Source organism: Falco punctatus (genome assembly GCF_963210335.1).
Source record: "Falco punctatus genome assembly, chromosome: 1".
Taxonomy (NCBI): Eukaryota; Metazoa; Chordata; class Aves; order Falconiformes; family Falconidae; genus Falco; species Falco punctatus.
This window is the reverse complement of record NC_137580.1, coordinates 118,196,211-118,219,145: the sequence shown is the minus strand read 5'-3', so window position 1 is coordinate 118,219,145 and position 22,935 is coordinate 118,196,211. Positions and strand designations below refer to the sequence as shown.

Sequence of the window (22,935 nt, the reverse complement as noted above, 5' to 3'; positions counted from 1 at the left end):
AGTTTCTTCTGCTTTCCTACTCCTGTTATCAATAGTTACTTGACTGGAAAACATTTATTCTACATCAGCCTCTATCCTGTGGGCTGAAGTAACACATCTCTCCTTTCTTGGAGAGGTGTCTATAGCCCATACTGTCATCTCTAGAATTCTTGGGTATTCTTGTAGCCCTCCAATATCATCACCTTCAGATTCTTCCTGAGCTACTTCAGATTTTTCCTGAGCTACTTCAGATTTTTTTCTCAAGTTTTCAGTTTCATCCTAAGAATTCCCTTAAGCACTATGCACAGTGACATTAAAACGAACTGGTCAGACTTACAGAATCATCTTGCAAGCATGATCACTTCAAAAAGATCACTCCGAAGAAAAGAAGAAAGAATTTGATTAGGGTCTGTGTGTTCCCACACGACATTTTCCATCAAAAGTTATTGTAAATTCCCTTTTCCCTGATAAGGGATGGAAATGGGGGAGTCACAGATCACAACCAGTATTTATTTGAACACCTTTCATTAATAAAGTTGCTACAGTTATTAGCCTCAAGCTGTTATTAATGCCAGGAAACCTTGAACACAGCACATTCGCTTATTTCTTCTCAGCTCACTCACACACACACTCACCCATCTAGCCCTAGCAGGAGCAACACCTGGATGGCCAACCCCGGTTCCCTGCTCAGAAGCAGAGGATTGTACTGACGGGCCAGCGCTCGGTCAGAAAACCCCTCAGGGGCTCCTGGTTTCATCAGGTGGCACGTATAATCCTGCAGTCTTTGTGTAGGGCAGTCACCGCCCTCTCGGATGCGGACCCAGTTACACAGCCCATTGTCAATGCTGGTGTTTGCCAGTGGCCTTGGGCTGATCTGGCAGGTCTTGGTGTTCTGAGGTTGGCAGTTCTTGTGGATTCATCAGGACTGTTAGCCTCTAAAGGTTAGCAGATTTTGGGAGACTTTCATATGCTGGGCCCTCTTTGGTCTGCTGTTCCCTTGTAACTGTATCACCATCCACATACAGATGTGCCTATAGAGCTCATTCATATAAGTTCATATAAATTCACATTAAAAGGGTTTTCATGGCAGGTGTAGCCCTATGGCTTAGCTGCTAGAACAGCATGTGTCAGCACTCCCTGATCTGCTATTGCATAAAATCTCTAAAATTCAGAAGGTTAAAGTCAATTCAGTGACATTTGAATTTGAGATGTCTGACCTTGCAGTTGGTCAGACCGAGCAGCATTCACACTCATCATTCACACTGTTCCAAGAAGTCTGTGTGGGAGCACGAACAAGCTTCATGAGAGTAACACACACAGAGATACTGTACACGCAGTGAATACATACACTCTTGGATGAGAAAGTGCAGTTCTAACAAGTTGATCAAATCATTTGGGACTGTCCCAAATTCCCAGTCCCCCTGCACAGAATCAGCGAGCTATATCACATCATTTGGGGAATTATTTACCTAAGCAAACAATGCTTACAATTGGCTTATGAACTTTAAAGTGTCACTCATCAACTCATTTCCTTTGATTTATTTCTAACGTTGTCTCTGCCTGTACCAATGAGTCTGGAAGGAGAATACGCACCTTGGTTACAGCTAGGTCTCACATGCGGTACCACCTGAGAAGGGAAAAATTTCCCCTCAGCAGAGCTTTGTGCCTTCCTTACCGGACTCTGTCTGGAGCTGGGCTTTCTGTATCACCATCTCATTTGTATTTCTCTGGTTTTCCTCAAATTTGGCTTTTATCTCTCTCATCTGGTCTTCCAGGGTGCGGTGCATTTTTTCCAGATTAGCCTTAAAGAGAAGAAGAAAGTAGAAACTGCGTACGTGTGTGTGTATTGCGTTACGGCCCCACCAGACAGAAATATTGCCAGTTCATGTATTTGGCTTATAAAGAAACACCTTGGACTTAGTAATGGTCTCTGTACTACTGGCCAAGTCGTCAATCTCCATCTTGAGCTCACTCTTCTCCTTCTCCAGCTTCTGCTTCACTCGCTGCAGGTTGTTGATCTGCTCCCCAAGCTCAGCGGTGCTGTCCGCGTGCTTCTTGCGCAGGGCCGCAGCCGTGGCTTCGTGCTGCAGCGTGGCCTCCTCCAGGTCGCGACGCATCTTCTGAAATTCTGCCTCACGCTTCTTGTTAAGTTCAGTTTGAGCCGTGGTGGCTCCTCCAGCCTCTTCAAGTCTTTCACTGATTTCCTCGAGCTCATTAGCCAGCTCATCACAATGCTTCTCTGCTTTTGCCCGCGTTGCTTTCTCACTCATAATCTCCTCTTCCAGCTCTGCAACACGGGCCTATGTAATGAGGAGACATCACATCAGGAATTAATAAGGGACCAGATAATTCAATGCTTAGGCTAATGCATTACTGTCATAGTAGAACACAAAGCCCATTGTTTTGGAGATTATAAACAAAACAAAGACCCTTTGAATTTTACTGTTTTGCCAATGTAGGCAAAGGCTTACCAATGGGAAAAGACCTATACGGATCAATGCACGCTACCTTCAGATCACAGCTTTCTGTTGTTGTATCGGGTTTGCGTGGCAAGGCTTTGGTGGCGGGGGGCTACAGGAGTGCTGCCTGTGAGAAGCTGTGAGAAGCCCCCCGTGGCCGATGGAGCCCAGGCCAGCCAGCTCCCAGCCGGACCCACCGCTGGCCACAGCCCAGCCCAGCACCGATGGCAGAACCTTGGGGAGAGCGGGTTGAAGAAGGGGAAAAACCCTGCACAACACCAGCAGCAGTCAGAAGAGAGGAGTGAGAACAGTGAGAGCAGCGGCCCTGCAGCCCCCCCGGGCAGGGCAGGAGGAGGCAGGAGGGGCTCCAGGTGTGGAGCAGAGGTTCCCGGGCATCCCGCGGGAAGGCCCTGGCCGGGCAGGCTGTGCTCCCACCCATGGAACCCACGGGGGAGCAGGTCTCTCCCCACAGCCCGTGTGGGACCCCTCGCCGGGCAGGGGGTGCCCGAAGGAGGCCGTGATCCATGGGCAGCCTTTTATTCCTCATTACCCTCCTCTGCTCTGGTTGGTCATAAATTAAATTCATTTTCCTGAGTTGAGTCTGTTTTGCCTGTGACAGTAATTGGTGAGTGATCTCCCCATCCTTACTTCGACCCATGAGCCTTTTGTCATATTTTTCTCCCCCCATCCAGCTGAGTGGGGGAGCGATAGAGCAGCTCGGTGGGTAGCTGGTGGTCAGCCAGGGTCAACCCACTGCAGTTGCGTGGAGAAAATTATTACAACCTATCAAGTTAATTACTGTGACTAGGTCAGAGATTTTACTAGTTACCAACTCTGGACAAGCATTATTCATGCTACTACAGTTTAAAGAAGCAAACAGTAATGATGAAGTACTTATATAAATTCTCTTGCCTGCAATTCTCTGATCTTCTTCTGCAATTGAGTACCTGAATTCTGCTGTTCCTCAATCTTGTTTTGCATCTGGTTAAACTGAAAGTCTTTCCTGTGAAGGAAATGTTATTTTAATAAAAAGAAAGTAAGTCCAGTTAAAATCAAATAGTAAATTTGACACAGATTTTTTTTCTCATACTTCCTTAATTTTTCATCTAAATGTTGTTTAGAATTCTCCAGATCCATTATGGTTTCCTGGGAAAGTTTCAAGTCTCCCTCAAGCTTTCTCTTTGCTCGTTCAAGATCCATACAAACTTTTCTTTCCTGTTCTAAAGATCCTTCAACCTGTAACATAAACATATATAAAGATGACTGATGGAACAACTGAACAATCTGCCCCTTCTTCTTGTGTTGAACATGCTCACATGGTTCACTTGTTGCTCCAGCTTGATTCTGGCTTTGGTGAGGGAATTAACTTTGTCCTCCTCAATTTGCAGGTCATCCAGTGCCTGCTGGTGGGCTTCTTGCAGGGCCGCCTTCTCCTTGTCTAACTTCTCAATAGTCTCACCCAAACCTGTCATTTCTTCATTTAGATTTTTAACCTATTGTAAGGCAAAATACTTGAAGATCATTAACAATTTTGTCTTTGATATAGGCTAGCGATCACACAAAGGAAATAAACTCTTTGCCAGGCTACCAAAGAGACTTCATTAGTTGCATTATATGGTTAAGCTATATAATCTCTGTTATCTATCAACCCTTCTGAAGTCACAAAGCAACCCTGAACTTTCATCTTAAAGCATTTTTGTATGCTTATGGGTTGGTTGTCCTGCACAATAGAGGTGAGCAAATTTAACATCAAACCTATAGGTTTCCTTATACAGCATCATGTTATTGTTCAAGTTGACTGCACCTTTACATCTTATGTATAGATAGCGCAACTATTATTAAACATGCAAAAAGCAGAAATAAAAAATACCTTGTTTTCTGTGGCATGCTTTTCCTTTTCAGCCTTGGCCAATGTTAACTCAAGGTCATCAATATCTTTCTTCAGCTCAGAACATTCGTCCTCCAGTTTCCTCTTTCTGGCTGCCAGATCAGCATTTATCTCCTCTTTATCCTCCAGTTTTTCCACTAACTCCTTTAATCTTGCTTCCAGCTGGAATTTTGATTTGATCAGCTGGTCACATCTCTCTTCAGCATCAGCCAAATTTTCATTTTCCTTTTTAAAGAAAACAGAAACATGTTTTGTTATCACACATTGGCATTGACACGTGCAAAAATCACCTGCCCATTATGCAACAGGAACATGAAATAACAGAATTTCCATTCAGACCTTTCCTGAACACTCATACAAAACTGATGTAATCTCAGGAGCCAGAATATTTTAAATTACGTACAGTCTGTATTTGCAGCTGCAGGTGCTTTTTCTTTTGCACCAGAGTCACCAGTTTTTCTTCCAGTTCTTTCCTCTGGGTTTCTGATTTAGCCAGTTCTTCTTTTGTTCTCTCAAACTCTTCCTTCATCATGGCCATCTCTTTCTCAGTTTCCACGTTTTTTAAGAGGGGTTTTATCTTGAAGAACAACTTCATCCAGGGCCAGTGCTTGACATTCATGAACGCACGGATGTTGTACTGAATGCAGAAGATGGAATCCCTGAAATCGAAGTGATCCATCAGTACTGTGAAAAAAGCACAGCTTTGAGACATCAGACCTCACAGAAGACACACACCTTCGCTTTAGCATTATTTTAAATTCAAGTCTCCTGAGGTATCCCCTGCATAAAGCCTGTGTCTGTGTGATCAGTTGTCCTAAACAATCATCTCTCATCTCTTCCAGGACAGCTAGCAAGCCTACTTTGAAGAACACCTGCAACCAAAGAACAGAGATCAGTCATTGCTGGGCTTGTATTTCAATGCAATGGATGATTTCTCATTGTGTGGAAAAACTAAATGTTTACCTTAGTGTGTCCAAATTTGTACTGAGTATGATCTATTTCAATGGAAGACAGCAACTTTTCACATGCCTTCTTGCTATCAACAAACTGTCCTTCTGGAATGACACCAGCATTCAGAAGGCGGTATCTGACAAAATAAAGGAAAAAGCTTAACCATCGGCATCATTTTAGTGCACAGGATGCTACAAGAACAGCTGTCACTCTGAAGGTACAGGGGAAGGCTGAGTCTGACTCACACCTCCAGCCTTAAACAGCAAAGCAGTAAGAAGCTGGTCAGTTCCGTAGGCTCCCAGCATGTCTTACATCCCTCAGAGAGTGAAGGCACGGACGGTCTGTTCTCTGGATCTGAGAGACTCTGCTCATCTGTGCCACAGTCATTTACACTAATCAAGGGGCCAGTTCACTAGGTTAGCTGTGAACTCAAAAAATTAATGAGTTTTAAGAATAGGGGGCCTGCTAAAATTATCTCTCTGACCTCTTCTATAACACAGGCACACCATCCTCCCAACGCCATGTTCATCCAGCCCCCTTCTTGTGATTAATATAGTAATATTTTTTTTTTAAGACATTTCAATCTCATTCGAAGCCTTCAAACCTTGAGAGTGTCCCAGGTAAGCTGTTCACCCTCACTGCAGGAAAGGTATACTTCACTTCTACCTTGACAACAACCTTTTTCAGGTCCCTTGCTCTCTTGCTTTAAGCCTATCTTTTAGACAACAAGTTCCTGCATTTTCAGAAATCTTTACACCTGCATTTACACTGGCATTTGGGTGGACACTGCCCCCCCCGACCCTGCTATTAGATATGTCTTCATACTTTCCATGGTTGTTAAATATTAAAATAGTACTTTCCTAAGAACTGTATCATTGACTTGTTTAGCAAGACTCTCCTCTCAAATGAATTGGGCTCAAACACAAGAACGTTATCACAGACCTCTGGTTAAAATCCCCATATAATATCTTGCTGGGAAATCCTTTTCTGCAGATTCGAATGCCTTCCAGAACACCATTACATCTCAGCTGGTGCAGAACAAGCTTGTGATTCATCAGCCCTATGACAGAGCAACATGGGGATATATTGATTTTTCTAGCACTGGTCAATTGGTCTTTCTGCCAATTTCTAATCTATGTTTTATGAATTACCTGGGGTCTTTGTTTCGTTAGGAATGATACAACGCACAAAATGAGGATGAGTTGCTCGCAAGTTGGACATCAGCTTATTTAGATTTTCCTGTAAAAAAGAGATCATTTGCAAAGTCTGTATTAATTCAAGACATAATGCTAATATCCTCCATATGGTTTGACTCTAATGAAAAATACAAATTCAGAATCTTTTCCTTACTCTTCTAGTGAATATTCTACAACCCTGTGTAGGCATCAAAGTAAATAGCTACTAACAGTAGATACAATTGATAAGCTTTCCTCCTGTCTTAAAATGAAAATGTGTCCTTACCAGCTAGAATCATAAAGACATATTAATCAGGACACAGATGGAAAGAAAGCAACAATATTCCAGGATACCAACAGTGGTCTTCCTTGATCAAACAAACTTTTGATCGAATGAAAGAATGGGTTGATTTTTTTGGTTTTATTACTTAAGTATATTCGTTATGTATAATTAAAAGAGACTTGAGCCACAAAATCAATGTTTGTCTACGACATCAGAGGTCATCTGCTCTGCAGGACAGCTTTTGTTAGCATTGCAGTTCTTCAATCACTTCATGCAAGGCTGACATTACCCACGTCACAGCCAGGTGAAGGCTGCGTTCCTCGTTCTGTCAGGCAGGGCTGAGCCTGCTCCTGGCCCCAGGATACAGATGTGTCACACTAGCATTGGGGGGCTGCAACATGTAATTCGTGTTGCCCACAGTGACTGCAAGGCACCGGGGGCCACACAGAGACCCACCCTGGAGGCAGCCAGTTACAGCCAAAGAAGGGAAGGATGCTGTTAGCACCAAAGGTCAAAGCCAAGACAATCTTTGGGCTGTCTTGGAACTCTGTAACCTGGTCAAAGCACATGACCATCATCCCATTGGACCTCATCAGCAAAGCAGAATTCAAATTAAGCTTTACCAGATCCCAAAGGTAACTTTCCACAGTATCATATGGCAACAGGGAAAGTGGGAATGGTGAGCCAGTGCAGACAGGTCTGACAGGACTGCCTTCTCGGCGGTCCCTGCAGCTGGCCCGTGCTGTGCCAGAGAACGCACCTACCCGAAAGAGTACAGAGACAGTTTGGAAGGAAGAGCCCTTTTTCTTGGTTCCTTTCTTCTTAATACCACCATTTTCAACTGGAAAATGAGATGACAGTCCAACTGAGGTATTGTTGTAGATCCCTTTGACAGCATTATAATTGTGCATCTAATACATAGAGCACAAATACTGACAACACCGATTCAAGTCAGGTGATAGCTACAGCTGGAAACACCAGACAGGAGACATAGTCCTCTGACCTTACCTTCATCTATGGAAGCAAAGGTGGCATAAAGACTGCATAAAATTTTCATTGATGATTTCTGATACAGCCCCACAACACTTTCATTCAGGGAGTCCTTGTTCTTCTCCAGCCAGCCAGAGATGTTGTAGTCCACCGTGCCAGCATAGTGCACCAGGGAGAAGTGGGCCTCAGCCTTGCCTTTGGCAGGCTTGGGCTTCTGGAAGTTGTTGGACTTGCCCAGGTGCTGGTCATAGAGCTTGTTCTTGAAAGAGGTGTCAGTTGCCTTGGGGAACATGCACTCCTCTTCCAGGATGGAGAAAATGCCCATGGGCTGAATAGAAAAAAGGTGTTTTCAAATAAGATGAATTCAAGTTATAATAATATGGAGTGAAAGAAATGCTAAAAGTAAAGTATTGGAGGTATTTTACAGAGAATTAGCTTGGGAGGAGCAGGTAAGCAAGATTTTTTCTGAAAAAAAGCTGGCAAGATATTCAAAAGCACCAGATTTTCACAGAGATTTGAGCTACCAAGCCATCAGCCAGAAAACAAAGTGAGCCAAGCAAAAACTGCGCAGCATTTTCTTGGAATACAGTAGTGTCTTCTCCTTATCCAGAACGAGCTAAAAGCAAGAAGACATGAGGCTTTCTTATATTTCAGTTTAACTGAGAGGAAAACTTGAGAAGGACACAAAGACAGAAAACAACTGGGATATGAAATGACATGACAACGGACAATATAATTTTGTGGAAGAAAAAAAGACAGAACAGAGAAATAAAAGCCATTTCTTCTCAAAAGGCAGAATACACCTCTAGTCAGTCACCAGGGTCACGTTTCAAGGAAAGGAAGAGGTAAGGAGACCCGGAAGCTTCACACAGGTTGTATTGAAGACACTCAGTGCAAACACTCTCAAGAACTCCTTCCAGATATGATTTGTGTGATTGCACAAGCTGCCTAAGAAACTCACCTTCTCAATGAGCTCAATGCAAGCAGCCAGGTCCATCCCAAAGTCAATGAACTCCCACTCAATTCCTTCCTTCTTGTACTCCTCCTGCTCCAGCACAAACATGTGGCGGTTGAAGAACTGTTGCAGCTTCTCATTGGTGAAGTTGATGCACAGCTGCTCCAGGCTGTTGAACTAATATTTGAGCGAATGTGTTAATATTGTTAAACTGACTCTATTCAATTCATTTCATAGTGATGTCAGGGCAAGGTCTGCAAGACTACCCCTGAAAGGTTTTGGTAATAGCATAAAGAATATATCATGGGTGGTCCAGGCTTACAGAAAAGCTGTGCTGTGCAGCACATGGTTGATGTAGCCTACATTGGCAATTTTTTGGGGTGACACTAAGGTCACTAAATAGAGATTTTGTGGGGAGGGAGTCAGCAGCTTCACAACTATGCTTCAGCTGTTTCTTTTCTCTTGCAAAGTGGCTGGTGGATCTACAATGGCAGAAGCAGCTTCAGCCTTGTTCTCCAGGGCTGCATTGGGATGAGGATAAGGAGAAGTCAGAAAAGTCAAAGAAAAGGATAAATAAGTGTTTAAAGATAGCCAGAAGTCTGAGAGTGCTATATAAAACCAAACCTCAAAAATCTCAAAGCCAGCAATGTCTAAGATGCCAATAAAGTGCTGTCTTGGCAGCTTTGTATCCAGTTGTTGGTTGATGCGCATCACCATCCACAGGAAGAGTTTTTCATAGACTGACCTGGAAATTACATTCACAGCCTGCTGCACCTGCAAGGAGATGGTTCACACAGCTGTGTCAGAGCACCACTAGTGCATCACCAGAATAAAGCCATGCACACGTGCCATCAGCCCACAGAGTGCACTAATAGGCCTTAATGGTCCTGATGATACCCAGCTGTGACCTGCACCCACTCCAGCCCCTCAGGGAGAGGATGGTCCCTGCTGCTCCCTGACACTCACCTGATCCACTGTTTGACCCTTCATGACATATTCATTTCCCACTTTCACCCGGGGATAGCACAAAGCTTTCAGCAAGTCTGCTGAGTTCAGGCCCATCAGGTACGCTGCTTTGTCAGCCTCTGTAAAACAAACAAACGAAAAAAAAAAAAGCTGAAAAACTTTCTTCTTAGCTGGGACAGGCCGAATTCCTTGGAACCAGCCAGAGCTCACTCTGAAACTTGGCAGACTGGTTGGCTTTACCCTACCCACAAAGCTTCATTGGCATTCTTATTTACTTTTCCAAAAAGGCTTGTTGGGCTCACCCTCGTGATTGAGTGGCTACAACAGCACCAACAGGCACGGTAAAACCAGTGCATGCATCGGTGATGGGGCAACAGAGTGGTTTTCCCTTCAAGCCACTTCTCCACAACATCACCCAAGCAGAACCCATCCGGATCTGCTATCAGAAACTGGTGCGCGCCACAGCAAGGTGTCCCACACGCAGGGTCCTTCAGCAGGAATAAAGTGGATGCAGAAAGCAACTCTACAGGGTGTGGTAAGCTGAAGGCTGAACCTTTTTTTTTTCTTACATTCATCGAGGAACAACTGGTTCTTTCCTGGAAGACTCCGTGCATTTCTAGTGAAAAATGGTATGAAGACAGTTGGAAATACATCTCTCCAAGCCATGAAGGTACTACCTTCCGTGCCATCCGGCTCTGCCTGCTCTTCACGTGGCTTCTGCTTGAATTTCATGTTCCCGTAGTGCAGGATTGCCCCTGTCAGTTTGTAAATCCCCATTCTCTCATCGGAGCTGAAGCCCAAAATGTCAATGGCTGCCTGCACACCGGGTAGATCAGCTGATTAGAACAGTGGTGATGGTAAAAGTGATACTGCCTCTCCTTGCTAAATGTACTCACATCTGTGGCAACAAGCTCCTCCCGGTCATCAATGCTGGCCACAGAAATGTCCCCTTGGCTGATGAATGGGTAATCATACGGGTTGGCTGTGATGAGGAGCATCTCTGAAAGGCAAACAAAGGAGTGAGAGCCAGACTGGCAGCGAAAATGGAACAACGGCTCAGCAAGGTTTCACAGGCTCTTTTTCCTTTTGCATCCCCAATTTTTTCTATTAAGAGACAGGAGTAAAGCCATTCATCTGCCTTCCACTGGATGAGCAGAAAGTCCCAGGTGAGTTCTCAGTCCTACCAGTTTAATATGCTGTGAACTGGGAACTGAACATTCAGCTCTGGCAAACAAGGAACAAGGGCCATCCAAATAAATTATTTTTAAGAAAGATATTTTTAGGTAAGACTCGTACAGGCTTGTCCTCATATGTGACATCTACTAATCCATCCTGAATGCCCCTTGCACCTGCTGGTGTTGTGTGCTGATGCACGTAAGTAATACAAGCATGTGTGTTTATCGCCATCTAATTGAGATCAAAATTCTAACTTGTTTTCAGTCCTGAATCCTAGAGCAGAGTAAGAGCAGAACTGAAGGTGTGCAGGTGTGCAGCGGTGCTGTGCAGCACGCCAGAGAGAAGTCCCCCATACACTGAAGATAAATCTGTCTGTGTCCTTGTACAGACATGCAGTCCTCTGGGGCACGGCAGTCGGGAAGAAGGGAAGAAGGAGGTGGTAAACGTCGGCAAGACACGTAATGGGAGGATGCAGGGAGAAACTCCACCTTGGGAAATGTTCTGTGGAGAGCTGGGAGGGATGGGCAGGGTGGAGTGAGGGTGCAGTAGTTGAGCGTGTGGCAGAAGGGTCTGGGAGAGATGCGGGGCACAGGTAGGGTATGCCACGGCAGTGGGAAGGGGGAAAAGGCTGGAGGGGCTGTACTGGAAATGGGGAAGAACTTTTGCCTATGTGATAAAGAGTTTAGATAGATGGTTTGTAGATCACAATATCTGGCCATCCTGCACCCAGGGAACTTCTTACCTTTCTGTTGAAGATTACTCACAGGATCTGGCCCATATTAGTTGGAATTTCCACAAAAGCAAGAACAGCAAGGTGTAAGGCAGAGTAAACTAGCCACCCCCACACCTCACCTGCACACAGTTTATGTTAGTACTTACCCAGGGAAGATAGATTGGAGGTGGAGTAACCCCTAACGTGACACTGTTATACAGAGATAAAAGTGCCGTGTACAGCTTTGGTAACCCAGGCATTGTTGATGCTGGATTACATGAATAAGCACGTGGCCAAAGCTTCAATGCACGGTCTGAGGCACCTGCCAAAAAGGGAAGCTGGGTGCTTGTGACATGTGGCCCTAGGCCAGCAGGTGCCACAGTACCCTCTGTCACTGAGCTGGCACATTTGGGGAAAAATTTCCCATACTGATTTTACTGTAAAGCATCACCAGGTGATGGCTGTCCTTACCAAGCAGTTCAGGCTTCTTGTTGGAGAGGATCTGGTAGAAGATGTGGTAGCTTCTCTCAGCTTTCAGCTGGAAAGTGACTCTTGACTTTTCCAGCAAGTCTGTAATATGTATACACATATAAATTTTTCAAGCTCTTCTTTACTTTATAGTAAAGCAGTAAGGCCCCATCATGTACTCACAGGTCTCAATGTCAGCAGAGGACAGTTTTCCAGAGGTACCAAAATGAATACGAATGAATTTGCCCTGGCAAGCAGACAAAAGTAGTGGTCAGTGCAGCATTCTCAGGGTAACAGGCCAGGCTGTTTTCCTTCCTTTCCTGAATCTCAGTGACAGCATCTCAAACCTGCCTGACCTATCTTAGATATTCAAACACAGATAACAGGGAACAACTTGTTGCAGCCCACGCAGCTGTGAGCATGAAACAGCTGTAAACTCATCAGCGTCTGACAAACAAACCAGAAGTTTGCACCAAGAACATTTATCCCGCAGACCAGTGGCTCCCAGTTGCGAGGAACAAGCAGGCAACTAGCATTAACAATGCAGGAGAGCAGAGAGAAACACGATGACTCACAAAGCGTGAGGAGTTGTCATTTCTCACAGTCTTGGCATTCCCAAAGGCCTCCAGCAGTGGGTTAGCGCTGATGATTTGATCTTTCAGCGTACCCTGCAAGAATATTTGAATAATTATTGAAAAACACCATGGACTATGCGGCAGGAAAGAGTGACTATATTGTGGCTTGCCTGATTACATGTGCAGCCACGTGCCCTCCATTTCAGCTGTACAGTGTTACCGCAGCACCAAGAACCAGCATGGTGTGTAAACGGTAGACAATTCATTTTTCTCTTATACAAAATTTCTCCCATGGTCAGAGCTCTCATCTCTCAGCCACAGGGACAGAGTGCTCTGTGTGAAGACACTGGAGCTTCTTTGTTGTGGTCCTAACCACATATCAGCCCCTGGTCTTACTGCCTCTTGAGAGTGGCTGAAGCTAATAAATGATATTTCATATTTTGAAGTAAATGTTTTTGCAGCCATAAGTCGATAACGTCCCAAACTGCCCCTCTGCCAAGCCTTTCTTCCTCAAACCTTCATCCAGGACTCCTCCTTCTTGGCTAGGTCCCCGCTCGCTGCAATTGTTGCAAAGTACTGGATGACACGCTTCGTGTTCACAGTCTTCCCGGCACCGGATTCTCCGCTGTCAAAAGTAAGCACAGAGCAAAGAATTATCCACCCACTTTTTGTAGAAGACAAAGTTCAAATCGACAGATGTACTTACGTGATTAGGATAGACTGATTTTCATCATCTGTCAAAGGGAAAAATAACTGCAGTCAGAGAAGCTGTACGGAAAAGTGCAAGTTCTCATGTAACCCATGACCCAGTGTCCCTCAAAGGGAAAAAAACACAATCTCTGCAAACAAAACTGAAAGGATGCATGGTTATCTTCTCCTCCTCTCTTCCCCAACCTGTGCTCCACTTTTCATCTTCTCTCTTCTGCCTATGTTCCATCCTGCCCTCTCCTCTTTGCTTCTATCTTTACCATTCTTTACCTTTATTACTATTTAACACAGGACAGGAAACAATCAAACTAAGCCCATGTATTTTGGTGAAAATATTTCTTCCAGCTCTGTTGAAACCACCTGCTGTTGCTTGAAGCTACATGCTGGTGTGCTGACTGGGGACTTCCCAGATAGCGTGTCCTATCCAACTGCACCTGCCCCTTGCAGTGCTTCCTGCTATGGTGCTTAGCTCGGTACTTAGACCAGAAATACAGATAATGTACAGTATAACAGTGCAGCACTTCAAAAATAGAAAACCTATTTCGGGATCCAGGGAAAAATGTCTGCAGCTGGTTTTATATCACCAGCGATAAAAAAAGACACATCTAATTCCACAGTACAATAGTTGTGAACCCAAGGAGATAATCTGCAAGGTGATGCAAAACAAAGAATTCGGGTAGCACACCCGTGCAGGAGATGGGAAAGGCAACCAAGCCCATGGCAGACAAGGGAAGGTATTTGGCAGAAGCAGTGTTTCTGACACAGTTGTTTTCTATGAGTCTGGTCAAAACAGAAAAGCTCACCGGTCAGCATGAACTGATAGGCGTTGTCCGAGATGGAGAAGATGTGTGGAGGGGCCTCCTGGCGCTTCTTGCCTCGGTAGGCCAACACCACCTCCGGGTTGTACACCGGCAGCCACTTGTAGGGGTTGACAGTGATGCAGAAGAGCCCCGAGTAGGTCTGCATGAAAAAAACCAAAAGAGTCAGTGAAGTCCATCTCCTGGCACCTGGATTTTCTCCTTTGCCATGAGAGGGAACTAACATAGATCATCCAGGAGCTGTAGCGGTCCTTGAGGTTGTAGAGGATGGCAGGTTCATGCAGGTGGGTCAACATGGCCACATCCTCAGTTCTGTCAAATTTAGGTGGGTTCATGGCATATACATCATCGGGTTTGACAGCAACCATCTATAATTCAGAAAGAGTTCACCTTGATTTAGCAACTCTTGATGCTCCTTCCATGTGTACACACAGAGAACAAACACAGAGAGGTAATAATATCTGGAAGGCTGCTCTAATTCGTATTTTGCTTTCTGTTTAACTGTGCAAAACAAGATATGGCTATTACAGGACAGACACTACTGCTGGCCAGGAACTCTACCACACTGGCAAATTTACAGGATGTTTGTTTACTGTCCTGGAATTGCTACATCCACACAGACCTATGAACTTCAGGTCACGGCTGTAATAGCCAGGGGCACAGCTGCTGCCAGCCTGCCTTTCAGCCTCCAAGACTAACGCTGCACACTGCCCAAGAGACAGGACAGTAGCAGCGTCAGATTCATCAACAGCAAATCCTTCCTCAGAACATATTTGTTCCAATCATGCCTGTTGCTATTCCTAATTGAACAAAGGCTCCAGCTCTACCAAACAGCACCGTCAACTGGGCTCACATTGTGGGTGACCATCCTGTCACACAGCCAGAGCCTGTGGCTGTGCTGTCAGGGGCCGGCAGCAGATGTGCAGGAAAGCAGATGCACACATGGATGGCAGCTGCACGCCTGCTGCAGCCTCTGCTCAGTCACATGCCTGCGATTGCTGGAGGCTGGGAGCGAACCAAGGGATGACAGCTTTATCCTTTATTTGCTTTCTTAAAAACCTTGTACCACCTACTTGCCAAGAGGTTGGTTGAAGTGGTTCTTTGAGCTGCAGCTATTCTTGCAAATGTTACCAGGACATGAGCTGCTAAGACATTTCAGCATTTTTGCAAGATTAACACCTTGGAGGCATCTCTAGGAAACTGTTTGCAGCCAGTGACACTGTTAATAATTCCACATGCCAAGGGCACTTTCAAAGTAGCTGCCTGCTCTACTACCACTAAAAGAAGGAATTTATCAGTGGATATGACAGTGTTAGGTGAGAAAAGGTTAAAAGCAGCAGCTGAGGAATGCTAAGACAGGGAAGACTACAACCAAAACTGTTTCAGGGCACTGCCTGACCTTCAAAGCCTAAACCAAGAATGACCATCCCAGTGCCCAGAGCAATACTTCCCTCTGGAGACTGTGGCTGGTCCCAGTCGGAGGGGAGGGCAGGGCAGGGCACATCTCTTCAGCAGTCCTAGGGCCCTCAGCAGGGCGGGGAGGAGGGCCAGGAGGAATGCACTTACCCTGCCATCCTCTGTCTCAACAGTTATCTTCCCATCCTGTGCAGCCTTGATCTTCCCTTTGGTGTACTCCACCTCGGGGTCAGCCACAAAGCAGTAGGTCTTGGCATCAAACGGCTGGTTCTGAGCTTCTATCCTCTCCCTGTCCGACTTGCGCAGGTATGGTGCAGCCTCCCCAAACACCTCCATGTCAGCATCTCTGCTCATGGCTGAAGCAGAAAGACAGACCCTGCAGCGGCGGTCACCTCTGCAGTCCTTAAGGTTGAGCAGAGTGGAGCTGAACACCCACCAGCCCCCCCAGGCTGGCTGCTCTCAGCACCCTTCCCACATCTCAGATGTGTGCTGCAAGGTCTTCAGGGATGTATTTGCCTTTCAAAGCTGAAGTGTACAAAAGCTGTGAAGGAGAGCTGTCACCCTTCGTGGCCCCAGGGAAAGGGGATCCATGTCTTAAGGAGAAGGAGGGCTCCCCGGGGAAGTGCAGCAAAGGGGAGGGATCTCTTGAGGGTTCACATAATCTTTAGTAAGAAAGCCTGTTTTATTTCCAGTTCTTCATTTATGATTCCCCCCTTCCCTTTTAACATGGAGCCTGTCCTGGTGCTCTGGTGGGCAGCCACAGCGGGCAGGAGCGGACACGTGCCATGGCCGGTTAGAGCTGCTTGTGCAGGGGAACAACCGAGACCTGCCTGCAGCGAGCACAAGGGGAAAGCCAGCTCATGCCAATCTGGGCAAGCCACTGGTTTTCATGGCTGAAATTCTCACCTTGTCAGTTGACAGAAAGAAGGAAGGAACGGGCTCACATCTCTGATCTCTGAAAGAGAAAAAGTGGAAGGTCAGACTCCAGCTAAGCTACAGCCTCTCTGAAGGTCCTCCACCTCTCACTGCAAGCAACCACCCCAGCTGAGGACCAGCGAAGTAAACTGCAGATACCGGTCCTTCCCTACCCAACGAATGGCCCAGCTTGGAATCTACAGCAGATTTCCCACCACAGTGCTACAGCTTGCAAAGCTCCAAGCACAGGCAACAGCAGCTGCAGCAGGAGCCCTCCACAAAGCACAGGCACTGTCAGGAGACTGGGAGCCACCAACAAGAGCTTTCTCCCTGATAGGTTTTATAGGCTCAGCCAGTTCCCTTAACTCAGCCCCTTCCCTATATTTGGAAGGAAGGGATCAACAGTCCTGCCTGCTCACCAATTCAAGTTAAGTTTCTGCCATATACAGTACGTAAAGAAAGGAGCTGCTCTTTTTTTCCAATTTTAGTAACCCCAGGACCTAACTGTGGTTTATAGACTCTTTGTTGTGAGAATTTCCTCTACTGGGAACCTGCTCTCCTGCCAGCTATGACCATGGCCAGCACTTCACTCACACCTGCTCTCACCTATATGTTAAAGAAATACTAGTCCAGAAGGGACCTGCCCCACTGCTCCTGCTCACAGGATAGGCAGAGTTGCACAGTGGCAAGGGAACACCCGTGGGGTGGAGGGAAAAGGGGAAGGGAAAGGTGATGAGGAAAGGAAAGGAAGGGGAAAAGGTGATGAGGATTTATGTAGGAGCAGTTATGGCAATTCTCGTGGCTTCCCATCACTGCATGGGTCAGGGAGGATGGGAAGACAGGCCATGACTGAAGTATGATGTGACAAACCATGGCAAAATAGAGGTTAATCAAAGAGCAAAACCCAAATCTAGCCAGGGATGAACATTTCAGTGCTACAGAAATTTAGCTTTGAATACAGTTTTGGCTGCCTAGGACGTTCACTGCCCTTGCTGCCCAAAAGAGCTGCAGAAGCCACGTCACACCGTGCTACCAGGTTCTTAGACACAGCTGACAGCAATTCCCAGGTAAGCAGGATATTGGTAAGGGGACATAGCAGCCACCAAAACACTGGGCACCTGCCACTTTTGCATGCTAGCTAGGTCAGCGCAGCTCTGCACAATCCTGAGCACTTGTGACCCAGAGCACCACTTTCACGTGAATCCCTGGGGCTGTAGGCTCAGCCACACCTGGGGAAAGGCAGAGATGTGTCTGAGGAGAAGCAGGCTCTGCAAGGATACACTGCACCTACGCAGCTCTGGGCTGGGCAGCACAGACCAAGGACTGGTGGAAAGGCACGGCCAGCACAGGCTCAGACACCCTTCTCCCTTCCCCAGAGCAGGGCTGTGCTGCAGGCTTCCAGGACCACACTGCCAAACCACCATTAAATCCATTTTAGCCTATGTGCGTGCACCCTGAAAAGCATAAGAAACCAGTGGGAATTAGCATGGAGAAAAATAAAAATGCAGCAAAATTCTTCAGCTCTGCAGGAGAGATTGGGGGTCCAGCAGGACCCCAGGCTGAGCTTTCCCATTTCAGGGCAGCACACCACGACCAGCAGGCAGCACAGTCAGTCAGAAGCTGGGTTGCTATCTTTGGCCCAACCACCTCTGTTCTTGGTTGCACATTTTCAACAAGATAAACCCCTTGCTGACTCTTGCAAAACTTCCAAAGCTGACTCACAAACTCTTGCAAAGGAGGTACGACCCCTCTTCGGGCCAGCGTGGGCTCTGAATGGAGGCCCTCCAGCCCCAAATGCTCTGCGTGGTTGGTACAGGGCAGACAGGCAGTGGCTGCACATTGAGCTCAGCTGGCAGGGCAGGCGAGGACAGCAGCTGGCAGGAGCAATGGGAGCCTTCATGCCTGCATGGACAGAGGTCACTCTGCTGCAGGGGTGGAAGGGTCTCCTCTGCCCCAAGTCACCCTGCCTGTTTTAGTCATCTTCTGTCACAGTTCACCCTTCACACTGCATGGACACGCTGCAGCACGAGCCTTCCTCACCAGAATGAAGCCTACAGGACCTCTGCGAAGCCAGAAACCTACCCCAGATGACTCCTGCCACCACCCAAAGCACCACGCCCACTGGAGCCCACCAGGACCACTGCTTCTCAGTATGGAGGATGTCACCTCATCTTTCAGTCTGCCAGAGGAAAACTGACCCCATGGTCTTGCAGGAGCATCACTGTCATTAGTGTTTTGACAAACATGTTCCACGTTGCCCTTAATTTCATTCAAGGTCACTAAAAATGGACACCACAGCCACATATCTCATGAACCATGAATTCCTAGAATCCTCCTAAGCCTAGAGGATGAGGGAAAGCTTTTTTTAGCAAGCATCCCTGTGATCGGTCCTTTGAACTCAGCACAGTGCCTGAGTTTACTGTCTGCAAAAATCTGAGACACAGCAGACAAACTATCAGTTTGGGGCTTTGTCCTGATACTGAATTGACAGTGTGATTCAGACAGAGCTTTTTCCCGCTCCCAGGCATGTCCAAAAGCAAGGGGGCTGGACCCTATTCCCTATATCCAGCTGTAGGATCAGAGCAAAGAGCACACGCCGGCAGCAAGAGCCACTCTCCCCATTTTCTCTCACTGATCCAGGTGCCCAGCTGGGAGCAGAGTGCAGGAAATGTGCTCAGCACTGGTGGGGCCGCCCCTCAAACCCTGGGTTCAACCTTGGGCCCCTCACTCCAAGAGGGACGCAGAGGGGCTGGAGCGTGTCCTGAGCCGGGAAGGGGCTGGGGCACCAGTCTGGTGGGGGGCAGCTGGGGTTGCTGGGAGGTTCAGCCTGGGGAGGAGGAGGCTCAGGGGGGACCTGGTCACTCCCTACAGCTGCCTGGCAGGGGCTGTAGGCAGGCAGGGGTCGGTCTCTGCTCTCACGTAACAAGTGACAGGACAAGAAGTAACAGCCTCAAGCTGCATCAGGGGAGGTTTAGATTGGATGGCAGGAAAAACATCTTCACTGAGGGTGGTCACACATGGGAACAGGCTGCCCAGGGAGGTGGTAAAATCTCCATCCCTGGAAGCATTCAAAAAACATGTAGATGCAGCACTTGGGGACATGGTTTAGTGATGGACTTGTCAGCCCTGGGTTAACTGTTGGACTTGATCTTAAAGGTCTTTTCCAACCTGAACGATTCCATGGTTCTATGAAAACAATCAGCAACGAGCAAGGACCCACAGGTAGCCCCTGCGGCCAGCTAGTGACAGGCACCTGCTGAGCGCTGCACTGAACACTGTTTAAAACCATTTGCACGCAGCCGTTGTCTCAAATGTGCTAATCACAGCCTTCCAGTACAGCCACAAGCTGCAGAATCATTTCATGTTCTCCCCAACCCAGCAAGGGTTAGTAGCTTAAAAAGTACACATTAATGACTGTCACATCTCTCAGTAACTGATCCATGAACTACACAACCAACTACAACAGCCATTGCTACCACATGACTGCTATTCGAAAAGGCCTCACTTTTCATTACAACAGTCACACTCTATTTCTAGCAGTTCCTCATCATTATACAAAAACATTTCTCAAGATAATAGTTGCTATAAAAATCTCAGCAGAGGGTAGCCTGGAGTAAGCGCTAAGATACAAAAATGTACCTGTAACACTACAAAGCAGGAGTGCTGAGACTCAGGGAGTGCAGGTGAATCTGCACATACAGATTTTTGGGGGTCTTTTTCTTCCATCTTAAGGACATGCATTAGATATTTCTGGCTCAAGAAATAAGTATACAAGCCTTTCTATGTTTAGATGTACTGCTTTGGAGCCTCTGAATGTTTGACAAGCTGTACGAATACAGATGACAGAGCTTTACGCAAATGAAAATCACAAAGCACCATGATAAATCTAGATCTCTTTTTATAAATCATAATAGGAGTTGAATGAGTGGGACACTGCAGACCCTTCAACCCAACCAAGGAAATTCCAAAATTTCAGCAAGCTGAAGAAAGATTACTGCTTTTATTCCATGTATCTGGACTTTTCCAGAGAGCAACTGCTTTATAAATACTCGATATTTCACTCTGGCAAGGTGGCTGTTCTTCCCATTCTGCAGGGATCACAGTGGAATTATTTGCCTCCTTCAAGGGAAAGAGGCTGGGCTGGACTCAAAGCAGACTGCGGACATCTGCGTACCAGCCTGTGAGCAGTGGATTTCAGGGTGAAATCCAGACCCCAGGGGCCTGCCACGAAGCTCCTTGCGCCGTGCATGGAATCATTGAGCACCTCAGAAGGACAATTCACAAACTGCTAAAAAAAGGCAGATCTGCTTGGCCTGAGCTGAGTGATGGTGCTGAGCACCCAACCCTTCAGTGCTGGTCGCAGAGCCCGTCACTGCTTTTGGAGGGCTTGAGCAGAGCTCAGCCCCTCTGACCAGGCTGGTTCCAGCCACTCCCAGCGGGACCAGCATGCAGGAAAAAGGAGACCCGAAATCAAATCTTTTTCTAGCCTGGGGATTTTTATCTGATGTCTCTCACCTTCCCAGAAGCGGAGACAAGATATTGAAGAGTCAGTGTCAGAAGCAGGGGCAGCAGAAGGAAACCTGGCTGCAGCCTGGAGGCTCCAGGGCTCAGCTGGTGGACACCTCACTCCCAGTATAACATCTGGGGTTTGGTCCCATTCCTGTAGAGAGAGACTTCTTATCGCACTCCCAGGACTGGAGGACATCCCAACCGCTTCGCCTAAACCCCAGGGTTGTGCAGGATTAGCCTCCTACCCACAAAGCCATTACCTACGACAGGCCACACACAAGCACCACCTCTGCACTCGTGGAGGACCCTGCCAGCCCCCAGGGAAACCCAAAGCCACCTGTGCTGGGGCTGAGCGGTCCAAGCAAGGTGAGCACAGGCCTTGGGCTTGCTGCTGTGAACCCAGGTCACCACGGTCCACCACACCTCCATGAGGGTGCCTGTGGGCGAGGAGCAAGGGCTCAGCCACACACCTGTGTTCAGAGCAATGGCCCCCTTCAACAGACATCTTTTCAAATGTGAACAAAGTGCACTAAAAATATAAACTAAATTAAGAAATGGTGTGGTGCAAAGGGAGAGATCAGGTGGTGAGGAGGGATTTCTTAACTTCTCAAGAGCCTGTATCTAATACACAGATGCCCAGGAGCCACTGTTGCTGCTGCGAACCAGTGTGCACATTCAGTCCCAGTATTTTCTTATAAAAGCGAAGGATGCTTACTTCCTGGCCTCACAAGTGCTGGATAGGGAAAAGCAGCCTTTTTGTTTTACTTCTTGAGTGCCTGGATCTCCTTTCTTAGCTCAGAGCTCTGGACTCCTTGCTCCTCTGGACTCAGAGCTACTAGTGCCCAGGGCCATCCTGCCTCCCCCCCCACACACCACGCAGCCAAAGGCAGTGCCAGGGGATTGCTCTGCAAACGGGCCAACTGCACACCGGGCTGGGACAAGGGGGCTGCTGCCCCACAACAGGGTACAACATTGCTCCTTGTGAAGAAGCAGTGACACCTCCCTACCACAGCCAGGACTGCCACAAGCTGTGCTGCTTGGTGTCTGGGCAGGCATGAAATGATGTCCCAGCAAAAAAGGAGATTTAGGGTGCATCCCAGGCAACAATACCCTGCTCCAGCTTCTCACAAGCTGAGGACAGAGAAACAGCTTCCTTTACCCCCAAAACCTTCCTACAAGCACTGCAGAAAGGCTCCAGGGCACACGTGTAGGTGCGCATCTACATGCAGACAGCCCTGGGGAACAGCAGCTGCAGATACATCTGTTGCTCCATGCTGCCAACATCATTTGCAGACACAGAGCTGTCCTGAGGTGAAGGTCACAAGGGTGCTATCGCAGCAAGCTGCATTGCCTTGCAAGGCTCTCTAGCCCTGGTGTTGCCAGGGAGCTTTCATTACTGCCCTTCATTCAGATAAGGGCACCCATGGCTCAATATACCCCCACAAATTAAAGGTGGATTTACTGGTTGGTGTCTATCTATTTTTGCACAAAGAACTTTGGGAGAACAAGGAGGTTTAGAAAGCTGTAGCTGAGTAAGTTCCCTGGCATGCTGAAGAAACCTACTTTATTAAACTAGTAATACGCAGCTTAAAACATGGAATGAGCTGGCTCTTGCACAGAGACAGATGCAACCATTCCTGCTCAGGTCTCCCCAGCACAGATCCTCACACTCCCAGGGACATGTACAGCTGATGTAGAACTGCTAGAAGTTAGGGGCTAGATATTGCATGAGCAGCATAGCTTGCTTAAAAGAAAAAAAAAAAAATCAGTTTCCATTTTAACCAAACCACCCTTTTAAACTCTCTTCTAGAGGGAAAATAAGTTAGCTTTTTGCTTTTCTTTGTAGGCCACCAAACCTAAGAGCAATCCAGTAAAAAACGGCCTACTTATCAGTTCACATCTAGGAGCAAGGACTGTGGCCATTCCCCCATATCCAGCCCAGAGTGCCTGCTTCACTAAGGACACGGCCACTGACACAGGGCTGGAGAGGTC

At 47.1% G+C, this 22,935-nt stretch overlaps 1 protein-coding gene across 1 annotated transcript in view; it reads right to left on the bottom strand.

Annotated features, from left to right (window-relative positions):
* LOC308069331 (myosin-3-like) overlaps nt 1-22,935 on the bottom strand; it is a gene marked incomplete at its 3' end in the record, with an annotated part of 48,954 nt that overhangs the window by 21,491 nt on the left and 4,528 nt on the right. The window contains exons 2-29 of the mRNA XM_080401455.1: nt 20,950-21,094; nt 16,426-16,474; nt 15,670-15,895; nt 14,328-14,471; nt 14,089-14,245; nt 13,284-13,311; nt 13,094-13,202; nt 12,578-12,670; nt 12,186-12,249; nt 12,006-12,104; nt 10,543-10,646; nt 10,324-10,462; nt 9,647-9,765; nt 9,305-9,454; nt 8,687-8,857; nt 7,744-8,053; nt 7,500-7,576; nt 6,429-6,516; nt 6,220-6,337; nt 5,290-5,413; nt 5,062-5,198; nt 4,730-4,985; nt 4,309-4,551; nt 3,755-3,931; nt 3,529-3,674; nt 3,351-3,441; nt 1,890-2,279; nt 1,655-1,781 (exon numbers count right to left, since the gene is read on the bottom strand). Of these exons, the coding sequence (XP_080257581.1) occupies nt 1,655-1,781; nt 1,890-2,279; nt 3,351-3,441; nt 3,529-3,674; nt 3,755-3,931; nt 4,309-4,551; nt 4,730-4,985; nt 5,062-5,198; nt 5,290-5,413; nt 6,220-6,337; nt 6,429-6,516; nt 7,500-7,576; nt 7,744-8,053; nt 8,687-8,857; nt 9,305-9,454; nt 9,647-9,765; nt 10,324-10,462; nt 10,543-10,646; nt 12,006-12,104; nt 12,186-12,249; nt 12,578-12,670; nt 13,094-13,202; nt 13,284-13,311; nt 14,089-14,245; nt 14,328-14,471; nt 15,670-15,895; nt 16,426-16,474; nt 20,950-21,094 (4,081 nt within the window). The remainder of the gene's footprint in view (nt 1-1,654; nt 1,782-1,889; nt 2,280-3,350; nt 3,442-3,528; nt 3,675-3,754; nt 3,932-4,308; nt 4,552-4,729; nt 4,986-5,061; nt 5,199-5,289; nt 5,414-6,219; nt 6,338-6,428; nt 6,517-7,499; nt 7,577-7,743; nt 8,054-8,686; nt 8,858-9,304; nt 9,455-9,646; nt 9,766-10,323; nt 10,463-10,542; nt 10,647-12,005; nt 12,105-12,185; nt 12,250-12,577; nt 12,671-13,093; nt 13,203-13,283; nt 13,312-14,088; nt 14,246-14,327; nt 14,472-15,669; nt 15,896-16,425; nt 16,475-20,949; nt 21,095-22,935) is intronic.